The sequence below is a fragment of the Echiichthys vipera genome (genome assembly GCF_963691815.1).
Source record: "Echiichthys vipera genome assembly, chromosome: 23".
Classification (NCBI taxonomy): Eukaryota; Metazoa; Chordata; class Actinopteri; order Perciformes; family Trachinidae; genus Echiichthys; species Echiichthys vipera.
Window position 1 is genome coordinate 7,402,189 of NC_139848.1, and position 16,994 is coordinate 7,419,182.

The 16,994-nt window shown below is 46.1% G+C and overlaps 1 protein-coding gene across 3 annotated transcripts in view; it reads right to left on the reverse strand.

Moving 5' to 3' along the window:
* The window catches only part of nrp2a (neuropilin 2a), a 58,487-nt gene that overhangs the window by 29,392 nt on the left and 12,101 nt on the right, over window positions 1–16,994 (reverse strand). For all 3 annotated transcript variants that reach the window (XM_083937612.1, XM_083937611.1, XM_083937613.1), the window contains exons 3-6: window positions 9,679–9,860; window positions 2,417–2,647; window positions 877–1,032; window positions 134–303 (exon numbers count right to left, since the gene is read on the reverse strand). In XM_083937612.1, coding sequence (XP_083793738.1) covers window positions 134–303; window positions 877–1,032; window positions 2,417–2,647; window positions 9,679–9,860 — 739 coding nt within the window. The remainder of the gene's footprint in view (window positions 1–133; window positions 304–876; window positions 1,033–2,416; window positions 2,648–9,678; window positions 9,861–16,994) is intronic.

The following is a 16,994-nucleotide window of genomic DNA, read 5'->3' on the forward strand; positions in this document are numbered from 1 at the left end:
ATCCCTGAGACAAATTCCCGACATTATTTGTTGTCAGCTTGTGAAAGCAGTGCTGATCCAGAGTTCTCTTTGTGTGGTCTTTATGGTCACACATCTTGGATTATTATCATTTTCAGATCTTTAAAAACCTTACCTGTATAAACTCCTTGTTGCTGTCCTCTGAGGGAGTCCAGGCGTTGTCGTCGTTGTTGAGGCGTGCCTGGCGCGGCATCCAGCGGTTGTCGTAGAAGGTTGTCGACGCGGTGATCTGATCGTCGCTGATCTTCCCCGACTCCATACCGAGCGCCATGCTGCAGTGGAACGCTGGTGGGAGAAAGAGAGGGGAGAGGCAGGGGAGATGGAGAAAGCAGAGCGTTACCTGTACATGTGATAATGAGCAGTAAGAGAAAAAGAAGGAAGAGGGGAAGTTGAATAGGATGGATGACAGATGCAAGAGCATTTTTTAAAGATACTGAAAGGGAAGATCTAAGCAGCATACCATGGAGCTTGAAGACAGAGACGAAAAGGTAGATCCAGACAGAGAAAGGGCAAAGGGAGACAGAAAGCCGCCCAAACAGGTGAGCAGAGGTAAATTGAGGTGAAGTTAATTTATTTTCTAAATGAAAATAGTATGCTTCTGAAAAATCCTGCTCTCTAAGGAGAGCGCAAAATAGACTGAGAGGGGTGAGAGAGAGCTCTGAGACTGAAATAGCATTAAAGCAGGCAAAGCTGAAAAGATCGAGAGGGTAAGAGGAGTGAAAGATGAAGAAAGAAAGATGAGTGTCAGCAGAGAAGAAACTGTTGAAAGAGAGAAAAGGGAGGTGGTGATAACATAAGGTAAACAGAGAGCATTTGCATGCACAGACGCACACTCGCTGAAAGTTATCTCGCACTCACAGTCGCTGACTTCTTTGTGCGTCATGTTGTATCGGGCGGAGAAGCCGTCTTTGGCCACGGCCATGTCGGTGTGGAAGGAGAGGGACAGCAGGCCGGAGGACGACTGGATCTCTGGAGGGATCTTTGTCCCGCAGTAGCGGCCGATCAGAGGGGACACTGCAGGCGCACACACATGAAATCAAATTAGAGCTAAACATGCTTCATATTGTAGTGTTTTAGGTTGAAATTGTTTCATTTCTTAGTCTTTTTTCACGTTTTTTTCATTCAAAAAACAAAACATGAAGGTATTTCTGCTTTTATTTTGAAAAACTGGTCAGTATCGGATCTGTCCTCTCCATGGAAAAACAGCAAAAGGACTCCAGTAAGGCAAAGACAGGTTTGCAGTGGTCACGCTGCTTCAGTAAGTGTTGTCTAATGAGTCGCAGCATGCCATTCCTCCCATCATTCCTCTCTCTCCCCTTCCTCTCCTGTCCATCCCTCCATCTGCCATGTGTGTCTCAGCCAGGGCCCAGCAGGGGGAATGGAATCCCTGCCTTAATGCAAGCTGCACTAGGATCAGCTGCAGACACACACACAGACACACACTCACAGACCAGCGAGGATTACAATAGTCTCAAGAGTAGCTCCCTCGCCAGACACCAAATTCTTCACCCTCGCGTCTTGTCTCCCGTCTCTTTTTCACGCCCGAGGACTCGGCTCACTGGAACTGGGTTACACTTTAATTTCCTCCTAATTCTCAACTTTGAATGGTATAAATTGTTTTCAGCTATCAAAGCTCCCAAATTCAAGGCTATAATTGGAATTTTAAATCCACTTGGATCCCTTTTTAGCAGCTGAAAATAGAATAATTAGAGCAAATCCTCAGTTCTCTCCTTCACATTAAAAAAAAACAAAGAAGGAAGTCAGCAAGAGGGAGGTGGCAAGTGACCCACTCGCCACTACTAATGGGCCTTTCATCACAGCAGCTAACATTACCCTATGGCGGTCACTATCAAAGCCCTTGATAATATCCTCAAATGTTTTTTCCTCACTGCATCCTGATCTCGGCTGATAGGCCACTTTCGCTACGCTCGGCACCTCCTATTGGATACAAACAGATATTCATCGTAACGTTCACTCTCACTCGCCTGGGGGAGGAAGGAAGCGCTAGGTGATAAGGAGGGAGGACGGGGAGGATGGGGAGGGGGTGGTGAAGGGTGGTTTTATGGAGAGGGAAGAGGGGCATGGGAAAGGGCTGCTCCTCCGGGGTGTCCAGGCACTTTCAGCTCCCCGTGTGAAATAATATTTCCTCTATGTAACGTGAAGGAATGAAAGGCAGGGCAGCTTACATCAAAGACAGCGGCGGCCGCTCAGGAAATTGAAGACTGGTATGCATATTTGTGTGTGGGAACATGGGGCATTGCGTGAGTTCATGTCTGTGCATTCTCACCAGAAACGTATCTAAGGATGTGTGTTTCTATGCACCTTAACAACAACGTGAGTGTGTATGGATGTGTATGCACGTGTTGAGTCAGTACACATGTGATTTGTGTGCCCTCACCTTGCGGCAGGCCATCCCACACATCCAGCCAGTCGTACTTGCAGTCGCCCTCTCCCACCAGCAGGGGATCGTTCTCGAGGTCAAAGGTCAGGAACGTGAGGGTGATGTCCATGTGGGGCGGGGCGATGATCATGTATGAGCACTCCAGATTATGAGGGTATTTATCCGGGAAGCCCGGGGACTCGATCATGCCGGAGGAGCTGGTGAAGTTGCGAAAGCAGAATTCCGACCCTGTGAGGATACAAGGGTAAGAGGATATTTAGACGGGAATAAGCAATCGGTCATATTAGGAGAAGTCACAGGCGCGAGCAATTGATCACACTTGGATATCGCATCTGACTTGCAGAGGGTGTTTCAGAGAGTCGTTCATCAATGACAGCATGCTGGAATATACAGTAGCTGTGGTGGTGAGACACACAAACACACATTTGTTTATGATCGCCGACGGAGGAGAAAATAGACAGTGAGTAAATGCTCAAGTGGGCGTATCTAACGTGGCAGTGTGCAGCATGAGTAGGCTAATAGCTCTTTTTGTTGGTCTTGTGCCATCAATCAGTTCCGCCACCAATATTTCTAGTGTTCAAAAACAAAATAAAGATGTGACAAAGTAGTAAATAAAAACCTATTATAATTTCAGAGAAGGAGTAGTATTATGATGCGCCATTAAAGGTCCCATAAAAAGTGAAGCAGGTGTTAATGATGTGAACACTTACACATGTAAACATGTTCTAGTAGAAGCAAAAATACGTACAAATAAGTATAAACCTGAACCCATCCTCATACATCATGTGACTCAATGACACTTGTGCGAGGCTAAAGAGGGGAGCACACAGACGCCTGCTCTGTTCCATATATTCAAAACAAATATTCTCTCTTCACCTCCCATCCCTTTTTTTGCACACACTCTCACACACACACGTTCACAGACACCACAAACGTTGTGTAATGGTTCTAAGTGGGCCCTCTGCGGCAACTCCTCATTATCCATGCAGATTTATGCGCCCTGGGCGGCTCACCTTGAGCGGCGGCAGCTGTGTGACTCAGATCATCTACCCATCAGCCACTGCTCCGCGGCCCACTGGGAGAGCCTGAGTCACGGCCAAGTGTTTATGGGCCGGCACGTCAATGAGGATGGGAGAGAACCGACGGTCCAGCACATGTACACACGTTAAATATACAGGGGACTTGACACAAATGTCACGCTCAATCTCCTTCACTAACCCTGGATGTTTTCTGTCCTTTCTCTCGAACATTTCTGTCTTTATTTGTACACTATAAACAGTCAGGTGGGTTTAATTGCATGATAATGTTGTGAAGAGACTGCAGGATTTTCACTGTGGTTGTGGCCTTTTTAAACCAACTGATGCCACTTGAATCACCGCTCTTCTTGTGGCTATTTACAAGTGCTCTTGCTGTGGATGCTGGTTTTTCCGACTTGCAGCTGATATAAGACACATTTCATTACTTTGCCGAGACGAGGCTCAACTGGGAGGCATTCCACTAGCATAAGGATAAGAGTCTGCTCTTGTAGGATTTTCCCATCATTGAGTGTGTCGGAAAGCGCGCAGGGAGGCCAGGTTGAAGAGACCCCGGGGAGAAGCTTTCTGGTGGATTTCAAACCTGGGAAAGTGGGAGCACTGCATTGTTTCAGATAAGTGCCAGGCTGCGTTTGATAACCAGATACATATTCATAAAAGCAGCATTTAAGGAGCACAGACATGTTAACAGCACATTCCTTCTGCAGCATTCTTCCAAGGCACCAGTCCCTATTATCAGGCGGCCCTATAAAAGCTGAGGGGTCGACTGGCTGCTCTGGCCCTCCCCTGTCTACACGTGGTTAATGGCAGAGAACTGACCCCAATCAGCACAGACTCAGGAGACTGTCTGTGTCTCTCTCGCGTTGTTTTTCTCCTCTCTAGCAGCTTCCTTTTGTTGCTTGTCTCGTGCTTTTTGCCCTGACTTTGTCACGTTTTCATTGATTCATGTTTCAACAACGCCCGTGTCTGTACCTGTCTGTCGATCCATCTACTTTGCATACATGAGCGTTATGTTGCGCTGAAAATGTTGACACAAACGTGAAATCTTCCCCCACATGTTAAAAGCAGCACTCAACCTCTTGTGTCGACTCCCACACACTCGCTGCAACATCAAAAACACCCTGTGGATCATCTGCCTTCATGCTAGGAGCCTGGCTGCCTACACACACACGCACACGCACACGCACATGCACACACACACGCACACACACAATGAAATATGATGGTAATTTACAGCAAGCAACTGGCGATTTCTCTCTATCCCCTCAACGACTGACCTCACCTCTCTGTGGTAAGTGTGTTTTTGTGTGTGTGTGCAATTGTGTGTCTACAATTAGGGAAGAGAATATATTAGAGTAAACATTGATGCTATGAATCCATTAAAGCAGTAAGATGCTTGTGATTGTAATGTGCTATTAACAAAAAAAGTACATGCAGTATGCATGAGCCACTGAGTGTGTGTCTTTGCTTGTCTTTTAATAAGCTCCTCACATGTGTATCTGTTGCTGCTGGCATGTTTGTCTCTCCGTATGAGTCCGTGCGTGTGTCTCGAGGTGTGTGATAGCTTCACAGTATGTGTGAGACCCAGTAACACACTGGCCTTGTTTCTTACTGGGTCACGGTGCAGCAGTCTGGAGTCCTGCTGCCGAAAAAACTTCAATCTGAGCACAGCTTGACTCCATCGCCTCCAAACACACCACTCTGTGATTTACACACGCGAAGTCGCCGCTTCACACACTCAGTGATGCTACCACGTGCCAACGCTGTGTGCGTGCGTGTGTTAATATATTTGCCTGTATGCATCAGTACCTTTTCTTTTCGTTTGCACTCATTAGTTCACAGTATATGAACATGGCAAAAACAACTTGCTGTTGCTACCTCCCTCCCTCCGTCGACTTGTGCACTGCCCCGGTTGGTGCTTGCATCGCACCGTGAGCTGCCATTTGGCAAGATCTGTCTTCTGGCAAAGAAGGGGGAGGTCATGGTGTGAGTGTGCATGTGTGTGTGTGAGACGCAGGGGGGCGAGAGGGTGAGTTGCTGGGTAGAAACCACTCGACTCTTGCACATGAGTGCCTCATGCAGTAGCAGTTCCACATGTGTCAGGGCATCCCCCTTCCCTCCTCCTTTTCCTCCTCCTCTCTTCTTCTCTCATCCTTTCCTTCCTTCCCCGTCTTCTCAGCAGTCTGTGTTCAGTCTGTGTTCATTCACTCTTTTAACTCTCCGTCTTGTCAAGCGTTGTCTCGCTCATCCTGTCCTCAGCGCGTTAATCTCACTGAGGGCTCACCTCTGCGCACAGTCTGCCGCACATAAAAAAATCCTCACCCTTCTCCACTCTCTACCTGCCTGTCTCTACGTCTGACACGCATCTACTCCTCAGACAGCTCTCGTGTAACCCTGCTGGAGCTCAGTTCCAGATTTCATTGAAGAAAAATCTCTCCTGAGGCATCTGAGTAGGGGTGTGTGTATGCGTGCGTGAATGTGGGGCTGAAGGGGGGGTTGGAGTGGAAAATCCACAGGAACAACAACAACATCGTGAACACGGAGAAGACCCGAGAAAAGAAAAACAACGTTCTTGGCGTGCCACGGCTCGACACATTTATGGACCCAGGGAGACATCAGTCTGCAGCTTTATATAGAGAGGAATGCTCCTTCTAAGTCACGTATCACACTGATGCCTCCGTTTTGTGTTGTGGAAAGGAATACCACCGACGAGTTTTTTAAATCTGGAGCAGGAAAATAAGCAAACGCCAAAAAAAAAAAAAAATGCCTCCTGCTGTTTGTGATCAAAGTGTTCATGTGATCTTTCTCGTTATTATTTCATTTTGCAACAATCTCTTCACTGATCTGTTTTAAACACACATGCAGTTGACTTATTTATGAATTTAATCCATCTTTCCTGGGTTAATTACTTCAGTGTTATTTCAGCCTTGGGTTCAAACCACATGGCCATTGCCCGTATAGTAACAGCCACCGCTGACGCAAGGGTTGGCATCCAATCATCAGAAATACACACAGGGCCAGTGTTGTGACTGGCACTTGGTTGGGGGTCCTGCCTAAGGCGGTGGTCCCGTCGTGACCCCACAGATGCCATGGCAGCGGTCATGGATGGGACCCAACGCCCTGGGGTGGTCCCTGCCTCTGTCTTAACTCGGGATTGGCTGCGACGTTCTCTTCCCCCCTGACGTGCTAGTGGTGGGCTTTGGGGAACTGGGAAAAAAGGGGGCTTTACTGGGAAGTCTTCCCCCTGTAGCCGTGGTAACAGCGTCAGCAGCACATGACGGTAAGTGAAAGTGTATGAGGGATGGACGGGGGGCATGGGGGGGCATGGCGGTAGTCGGGGCTGAATAAAGGGTTAAGCACGCATGAGTAGGAGCAAAGTAGGCCACAACAATAATGGGGAAGAGGGGAGGGGGGGAGTCGTGCACTTTGACTGTACAGCGGGATTAAGGCATACGTGTACTGTATGTGCGTGTGTAAGTGAGTGTGTCTATAGGAGGGGGCTGGGTGGATGGATGTTGTTTTGGGGCGAATCCCCTCAGGAGGTGTACATAAGGGTAGAGGGGTATCAGGATGGATGTGGAGTAAAAGGTCGACTCCTGCTCCTCCTCGCTGCAAATAATTAGCTTTCACTGCTGTACCCCATTACACACACGCGCGCACACACACACACACACACACACACACACACACACACACACACACACGCACACACACACACACACACACACACACACACACACACACACACACACACACACACACACACACACACACACACACACACACACACACACACACACACACACACACACACACACACACACACACACACACACACACACACACACACACACACACACACAAACAGATTGCTTGTCCAATTCAAAAATCCCTGGAGGTGTTACAGTCAAGGCTTATGTAATAGGGTTGAATGAACAAAACAACAACAAGCCACAGTATCATTAGTTCATAGTACGGAAAAAAGGCCAAGATATGCCCCCCCCCCCACACACACACACAACCAAAACCAGACACACACTGTCTGTCTTGGAGACACAGCGTGGCGGGGTCAGCCTGGACTGTAAGCTGTACTGTCTGTTTAATATGGGAAGGAAGCTGAACACACAAATCTCCCAGCTGTGTGCTGAGATTTCTATCGCGGCTAGGAAACACCCTTTAAAAACACATATGCACCCATAAACACACACAAAACCCACTGTACATACACTCTTCCAAGAATATTCTGTGCAATTTAAATACAGTTCCATAAAAAACATAATTCACTAAAAGTCCTAGTACGGCCTTTCAAAACCGTTCAGAAATTACAGGTACGCAGAAATAAAAGTAAAATCCGTTAACAAGGGTATAAGTAATGGTGGTGAAATGACTTCCAGTCGAGTAAATAAACACATCTCTGTCGAGATCTCTGTGTAGTTGTGAGTTGTGTTTAGTGGAAACCCGTGGCCCAGGCCTGCCACGGGAAGACAAACAGCTATGATGAGAGAGCGTGCAGGAGCTGGAAACGCCGTAATTAACACATGGCCTCAATCACGCATCCTGAATACATTTTCACTCTCTGACTCACTCCTGCTTTGCCGGTCTATCTCCCCTCAACCCAATCATTTTCCCCTCTGAGTCTGTCTTTCTCTCTCACACACACACACACACACACACACACATGCATCTATCATTCCACCTCCACATACAGACAGACACACAGACAGAATCTCACACAACAGGCTGAGTGGTACCACCCACACATGCAGCGAGCAGACACCTACATGTGCTCAACACAGTGACACAATCTCCGATGCTCCCCCTGAATTTATACCGCCATGGCAACTGCATCCCCTATCCACTAGCCTTCAATCCATTTGTGTATGTGTGTGTGTTTCTGTGTGTGTGTGTGTGTGAGACAGATGCAATCTATACTATTACACTGTTGGGGTTCGAGCTGGTGGCCTTGGTAACGGAGCTGAACGTCAAATCTGGGTCACATTCATTTGACACAAAACCAGAGATATGTTTCAAAGGTAGGCGGTGATAACTCAGTGCTCTCTTTGGAGGAGCAATGCTTATTTCTGTACTCCATAAACCCTGACTTTGGTTTCCAATCAAAACGCTCCTTTAATTACTACTTTTTTCTCATCACGATGAATTTTGAGACATAAAAATCTGATTTTAAACAAACGGCAGCCCGCTGTAGAGCAAATGCGGCAAAGAAGATCAGCTGGCAACTCACTTGAACATAAATCTTTTAGCTGCCTCGAGGCCACCTGACCATTTCACCTCCCCTACAACACACACACACACACCACCACCACCAACAAAACAAATACACTTCCCACTACAACCCCTTCACCTGCAATGTGCGCTTCACCTTGTGCACTTTGACGACCTCGGGAAAATTCCATTTCGGCGCACACTCATCCCCATCAATCTCCTCGCCACCGCCTCTACCATAAACCTTTAACCTTAAGTCCAACTCCAAGTTGCCTCGGAGCTCTCTCCATCATCTCTCCACCGCCTCCCACACCAAGCCCCCACCCTCTCCAATCTCCCCACAGGAAGCAGATCCTGCTCCAATTAAGCAGGCATTCCTCACATGCTTTAAGGCGGCTTGAGAGTGTTTTTTTCCCCGCCTCTCTCTTTAACTTTTGTTTGTATGCCCTGCTGCCTCTGCTTACGCAACTTGTTGTAAAAGTGCTGGGGTGAGTGATCACAGGTTTCGGGCCATTAACATGAGGCAAAGACAAAATCATTAACTGAAGTATTAATGTAGAGCTGAGCCTTATGTTTGGTTCAGAGTGTGGAAAAGTTGAAACGCATGCTTCCCACAGGGGTCTTTGAGTAACTCTAGACATTGAGATAAATGACGCATATGCCATGAGCAACAGCGGTTACAGAGACAGAGTGGGCTAGATCTAGCACTTTAAGTGAGATTACATGTGTGTCATAAAAATAAGCAAAGTGAATCAAACATGAAGCAGCTGCTCTCCTTTGTATTCACCTCAAACTGCTTTATAATCAAAAAAGACATGTACCTCTAGCACCTTTACGTAGTACTCATTCAGTTAGCACATTTATCTCAGACTGCTTTGCAAAAAATCCAATTTAAATACTATAAATAACAATTAACAAATCAATAATCATATTGTAGATCTGACCAACCAATCATCTGTCTCATTCTAAACTCCTAATCATGCTTCGGGTCCAGTCCCTCACCTGTTTTGAAGATCTCGTAGCGCAGAGAGAAGCCTGCCCCTTGGTGGGCGTAGTCTGAGACGAATCGGATCTGCAGGGAGGATCCGGAGGAGATGATCGGTGCTGGGGCGATGTTGCTGCAGTGTCGACCCAGAACGTCGGCATTCTCCGAAGTTCCATCGCGGATCTCGATGAAGTCATACCTGATGGATTACAAAAACAGAGATGATTATTTCCTGTTGCCTGTCTTAACATTTAGTTTGTGCACGATGCAGCAGGAAGGAATTAAGAGAGGTAAAGGAGAGCAGCGCAGGGAAGATAAACATAGATGGATAGTTATGGGGTTATGCAACGAGCTAAGCTAATAAAAACCAGACAGGTGTGGACCTATTTACCGTCAGAGGTCAGCCTCAGGACAGAATACACAGTGTCCAAGCACAGCATTTAAGAACACAACACAACATTAAGACACAAGTAAATATATCTGCCACAGACTTGGCTCACGGACAAAGCGCCTCCACCATACTTCATTAATGAAAAGGGCAAAAATAGACGTGAAAAAAATGCAGAGGTGAGGGCTTGGAGAGAGGAAAGGTGATGATGATTAGCACCACGGGGGTTTAGAAAGAGAAATAAGGATAAAATGTGAAGGCACTTCACTTCCACATGCTTGAGCTCATTATAACCTTTGACTAGCCAACTGACCCTGAACGATAAAGGCAAATTCTTAACTGTCAGGTCAGTGTGTGTGCGTGTGCGTGTGTGTGTGTGTGTGGGTGTTTATGAGTGTGTGTGTGTGTGTGTGTGTGTGTGGGTGTTTATGAGTGTGTGAGAGAAACACAGACAGAGCGAGAGACAAAAAACCCACCTGGCTGATCCAGAATTAGCTCATAGCCCTGTTTGTCATTCCTTTAACATTATTAGAAACATGCAGCAGCACAGCCACACAGACAGACAGGATAGGCACAACATGACATCATTGCCAGGTCAAACATAGGTGTATACGCTCATATATAACTACAGAAAACGAAGGAAATGAGACTAAGTGGGAATAAAAACCAACATTTAAATATTTTATCGTACATTTAAAGTACCGTTGCTCCCCTATCAGTATGTGTTAATGTCTTTTTCATTCTTTGTTACATGCAAAGTGCTACCCTAGATGCTATTTCCAGAGAAAGTTTCACTTTCTCTATTTACCCAACATTTTTAGGCCTCAGACCAGCGGCTGCTGTACAGTGAAAACTATCATTTACTATAAAACTCGGTCCTTCTATGCATTACCTCCAATAATTGACTCCACAGCTTTGTTGATATGATTAAGAAAAGGGCCAGCCCGTGCCTGTGGGATGTCAAAAAACTGCCAGCTTTTAAGGTAATAATTTGGGGTTGTGACAATATTGGAATGTGGAGAAAACCCCATAATGTCTGTTTGTTACTGTCTCAGTACTTAAGTACTGTTTTAGCTGATGATCGGGCAATCACACTAAAAGCAATCTTCACCTTTCTACCTCTTTGTGTAAGCATATGTTTATGTTGGAGCTCTGCATTTTCAACTATGTTATTGTATTCCACTGTGAAACATTTCCTTGTCATTTGGTTATAATTATCCCTGTCCTCTCTCTCTGCAGTGAAAGTGCAGCGTTACCAAGTGTCTCTTCACCCCCCCCCCATCCCCCCCATATAGTGACTCCATGCGCAACTAACTGTATCGCCACAGGAGCCCTGCAGCTGCACTGAGGACGCCCTTCCATAACACACACATGCAAACACACTCATCTCAATTAGTTCATATGAGTGAGCCATCAAAAAGACAACAGGGCCGCTGTTGTCTCACTAATTACTGTGATGGGCTCTTTGATTGATGTTTAAAAAACGTCACAGGCGTCTCTGGGTTTTCAGCCACTTTCAAACGGAGCACCTTGCTAATATTCTAAACAGGAAACAACTTTTTCTCACTACTTCCTCAGGAGGTATTCAGTAAAGCCGAGAGGGATACCAATCAGCTTAAGCTGTGTTCCTCTATGGCATCTAAGCACTACGGCTGCTTTTGTACTGCGTCTTGGAATAAAGAATGGATTAAGTAGAGTCAGTAAGCCTCTTTTTTTGGCTATCTCATTCCTGCAGTGTTTTGATTCCTATACAGAGCATTCAACCTCAGACTGCTGATGGAGGGATAATCCCACCACATTAATCTGGGTCAGAGTGGCACAGGTGAGAATCAAAGTGTGAAATTGCTGCAACGAGCCTGTAATGTCACCAACATCATTGTTGGCACCATGCAAGCAGTCTGTTTCATTAGTACAACGGTGTAAAATGATGAGCATATGAGACAGCACAACAGCCAAGTTAGATTTTAAAGATCCTATATTGTAAATGTGAGATTATTCAGGAGGGGTCTTAAAGAGACAGGCGCTAAAACAGAGCTTTTTCAGACAGAAGGTGAATACAGGTATATTCAGACAGACAGTAAGAAAAAAACAATGTATTTTTTTAACATTAAAGCATGAAAACATGTTATAGTAGAAACCCAAAATACAAGTATGAACCTGAAAATGGGCATAACAAAGGAAATTTAATGAAGCAATTTAGAAAAACAAGTCATATAAGTAGTCCTGGATGTGATGAGGGGGTTATCAGGGAGGGCGAGTCGTATAAAAGGTGGTATTGAGCTAAATTAGGAATGCAAGTTGCAGCGTTTTTGACTAAAAGGCCGGATACATCTGCCTCTGCTGCAGCAATATTTGCTCTTTCTCTCTCTCTGGAGGCCCTCCATGGTATGAAAGTGCAACACTAAATCGCTGGAGTGCCCTTTCACCAATTCACATTATATCTGTGCACCAACACGGAAGAAATTATGTGAATTATTCAAAGACAGATGTCACTCCTCTCTTAAACGAGCCGTATATGCTAACCTTGTGCAGTTAAAGTATGGGATGGCTGGGGCAACTTTGCATGAAAGCAGGCCTGAAGTGCACTTGTGCTAGTGAGTACAGAAGCTGTTGTCCAATTCTCTTATACATGTCTTGGTTGTAATCCTGCATTACGGAGGCGATCGTGAAGGCTTTAGCTGCAAGCTCCCGCGGTGAGCCTGTAAGAGCCACGGCTATCCCTAAGTACGCCTGCTTAGGGCTGTAACTGACACATGCTTAGGGAAAACACACACACACTTCAACATGTGCCAACAAACACACACATGCAGATATACGGACATGTACACACACAGATGTGGACAAACACAGACGTGCGCGTACACACTCAGCGGCGTATCGCCAACGCCAAGGATAAAAGGCCCGCGAAAGAGCTGAGAGCCTAATTAGGTTTTAATTGATTTTGGAGTGGGTCTCTATCCTTCTCTCTCTCTCTCTCACTTTCTGTCTCGCTCTCTCCTGTCGTGGATTAGCGTCAGTGAGTGAGTGTTCCTCAGATGTGATTATTGACCTGTTCGCTCAGCCTCTCCCCTGGCTCTGATGAATACATGCATGAGGGCCTGACGTGCGAGAGCCCACTGTCTGTCTCTCTCAAACGCACACTTGAACGCATTCCACGACACACGTATAAATCATTCGCGCGCATGCAGACCCTGTGAAGACACACATTAGCATCGCATACCACTCACTCACATGTTCACGCAGCCCCCCCCCCCCCATCGAAAACCAGATTCCATTAGGTGGTTGTTTTTGAGCCAGACTACGCCTATGTCTGACACCGTCCCTTCCCCACCCCCGGGTTTCCGTCTGTCTGTCTGGCAGTGTGTCTGCATGACCGGCCCTGTGTTTAGGGAGCCATTACGGGGCACCCATAGAGAATAGCTGGAGCAGAGGGACAGGGGTTAAGGAAACTAAAAACCCTTAAGGGCCAGTAATTCTGCACCAGTCCAGACATGTCTTCTTCTTCCTCTGCTCTCATATATCACTCCGCCCCCTTCGCCAAAACAACTAATTGCCTTTCACACCTTTGCTGTTTGTCGAGGACTAGGGACATTCCCTGCAGGCATTGGCACCACAGAGAAAACATAACTGCAGTATGTACACACTGTATGTATGTATGTACGTCTACTTTAAACACCAGTCATCTCACACAGTTTTAAATCTTTATCTTGTGAAATCAGTGCGGGAGTTCTCATTTATCTGCAGAGCGACTAGCTTAGGATCTTTCATTTAGTTGCATCTAAATACCTACACAATTACAAAAAGCATTCATTGGGAAGCGTTGAAATTACACAAAAGATTAACACGTAATTTGCTGTGGGCACGTCACGGTCGTCTGATTTATTTTGTTTGCGCCAATAAAAGAGCAACAGCTGTTCGTCGACATCAGCAAACCCAACTTGGCTGCGCTCAGACACTTGAGGCCTTCAGTTGAAATGATTTTCCCCTCTATCCCATTGTCTTTGTGTTTTTCCACTCTCGGAGCACAGAAACCCACAAGATCCAGATCTGGTAAACACTGAAGAAACGTCTGTCGCTTCTTCCTTTTCCCTCTCGTGATGAGAAGCAGAAATTAAGTAAGGCGGAGGGTCTACAGTCTACACACACACACACCCAGATACATGCACTACCACCCGCTCCTCCCACCCTCGATGGGGACTCTAATAAACCATAAGTGCCTCTGAAATATTAACTAGATGCTGCAAGCAAAATCCCTGCAGATCTACAGGGCCTGCCATCTTCAATCTAGCCCAAAAACAAATAGCACTCCTCTTCCTCGTCTCCTCATGGCTCACCTCCCTCTCCTGCCTGCCCATCACAGATTCATACTTACACATGACTGAGGCCAAACCGCTGACCACAGGCAGTCTGGGCTCGGCCCCAGACCTTCTAGTGCGGCATCGATCTGAAACATCAGACTGTAACTGCTGTCTGAGCTGAAGCTGCGACCCTGCTGCCCCTGCTGGAAGCATTTTAATCGACCTCTATCAATATGTATTCACAATGGACATTCTTGCTGTGTTGCAATTCATCCAGACACAATTTAGATCCACTTTGCTTACATGCTTTTGGATTGAAAAGCTTAACACGGAGCTAGACCAAGCTCATATGGCTGAATGTCTCTGTGGCAGCCAAGAGCAACTGATTAAACGGGACATATGCTCATTTTCAGTTTCATACTTTTATTCATACTCGTATTTTGGGTTTCTACGAGACCATGTTTAGATGATTTAATGTTAAAAAACACATTATTTTTCTCATACTGTCTGTCTGAATATACCCTTATCGTGAAACGCTCTGTTTTAGTGCCTGTCTCTTTAAACCCCAGTCCCAAAAAAGCACAGTCTGCTCTGATTGGTCAGCATTTCAGGGTCTTTCACAGCTGTGCTTCTGCACCATAATTGCAGCCTGGCACTGTACCAACACTTTCTATCTATATATAAAATTGTTGTAACATCACAGTACAGAAATCTCAATCTCAACCTGCTTTATAATTAAAGAAAAAACATGGAAATCTCCTTTTTTTTTACAATATCGGACCTTTAAACATACCTCTTACTTATTATAACATCATTACAGCACTGACAACTGTAATTGTCATGACCGCTGGACGCTGATGACCATGATCTTGTCCTAAACGCCGGCCAAGTGCTCGATATTGACGAATCCGAACCTGAACAACTCCCTTTAGTCATGACCTCTGGCAACTCATCTGTCTCTCCTTTCATCCTTAACCATCACCCTCCTCCTCCTCTTCATCTCCTTCTCTCTCGGCCCCCGGTCATTGCTGATCATCTATGGATTTCCCATTACAGGCGGAATACAGACATTGATCCCACACCTCTCTGTGCCCCCTTTGGGTATTAGTGAGAGGGTGATATCACGCACAAACACATAGACACACACGCGAGCAAACACAGGAGATTTGTTGCTATGTGTTGGTGACGCTTCGCACTGTGAACAGGCGTGTCACAGACCAAAGGGATTTACAGCTGTGTGTGTGTGAAGTTATAAAGTTATATCATCAAATCTTCCCACCTCGGGCTGCAGTCAATAACAAATAACCAAATAAAAGTGAGGAAATAAAAGCCACAGAAGGGAGAAGAAATTCATCTTCTGGAATGACTACAGTTTTATGGCGTGTGTATGTTTGTGTGTATGTGTGGACGTCTGTATGTGATTCCAATGTTTAATTCAAGTGTGTAAAAATAAAACACCCGGTCCTCAGGCTAGAGGAGAGGGAGAATGAAAGAGCAAAAGGGAGGGAAGAGATCAAGAAAGGAAGGGGGATGAAGCCGATGAGAAAGAGAAAGAGAAAAAGGGAGAGTTGTCTCCGCCTCACTCCTCTCTCTCTCTCTCTCTCTCTCCAGCTCCTGGTATATCACTAGGTAGCATCCTGGGGCTCGGTGATGGCAGATTGCATTAGAGATATGGGCCTGATATTTCATCTAGCCTTTATTACATTTAGTTCACATCAATCGGCTGGCAACCTGGAGGTAAGAGCTATTTGGCACGGGGCCGGACTCCCCCTGAAATGAAATCCTGAATTAAAGTGCCACCTCAGACACGGAGCGCCTGCATAAGGCTGCCGATTTGATTGCTGCAGTAGAGCCGGGGTTTGGCCATGTTACCTCGTCCAAGTACTGAGAGAAAATCATCAGCTGGCCATGGATATTAGTTCAGACCCCTTGCCTGGGCTGACTGTGCACTTTTTGAGTTTTATAGGGGCCTAAAGTGCCCAAGGGGGGATTGGATGACTCATGAGCACTGTAACATCGACAGGTTGCGTGCTTATGTGTATATGCGAGCGTATCCACTGAAACATATGTCCATTTATTGTGACCATGTTATAGTTTTTTTTTTTTTCTCCCCGTGATTAGCAGTCTGGACCACACAGCTCTGCGTCTTTCAGGTAACACACAGCTCTGGTTCTCTACACTGCTGTCTCTCTAATCCCAGCTGTCACGCAGATTTTCAGCCTTGACCAAGATGGTGAGCCCTCCACCTCTGCAGCCCTTCGGCTCGCCTCGTCCTAACCTCGCGGAGGACCGTGAAAACATGCACAAATCTACTCTGCGCTCACTCACACGGCCGTGCCTAATCATACAGGCTAAAAAAAAAAAAAGGAAGCTACCCGTAACAGTGCTACAGGGCTTGGATCAATCCGGGTAAAAAGCATAGCACAGGAACGGAGAGTGAAGGAATATCGAGCCGTACTTTGGCTTATTCCACTTATTTCTGCTGCCATTTCTGCGCCCCGAAGGGAAATGCATCCTCCATGAAACCCAGAAGGGCAAACACATTAGTGTTAGAGGTTATGCATAAATAAATGTTGGCAGGATCCCTTTTTCCTGTAATGGGCCCTTCAAAATGAGAGTTATCACAAGGAGGCTAGATGGATAGATG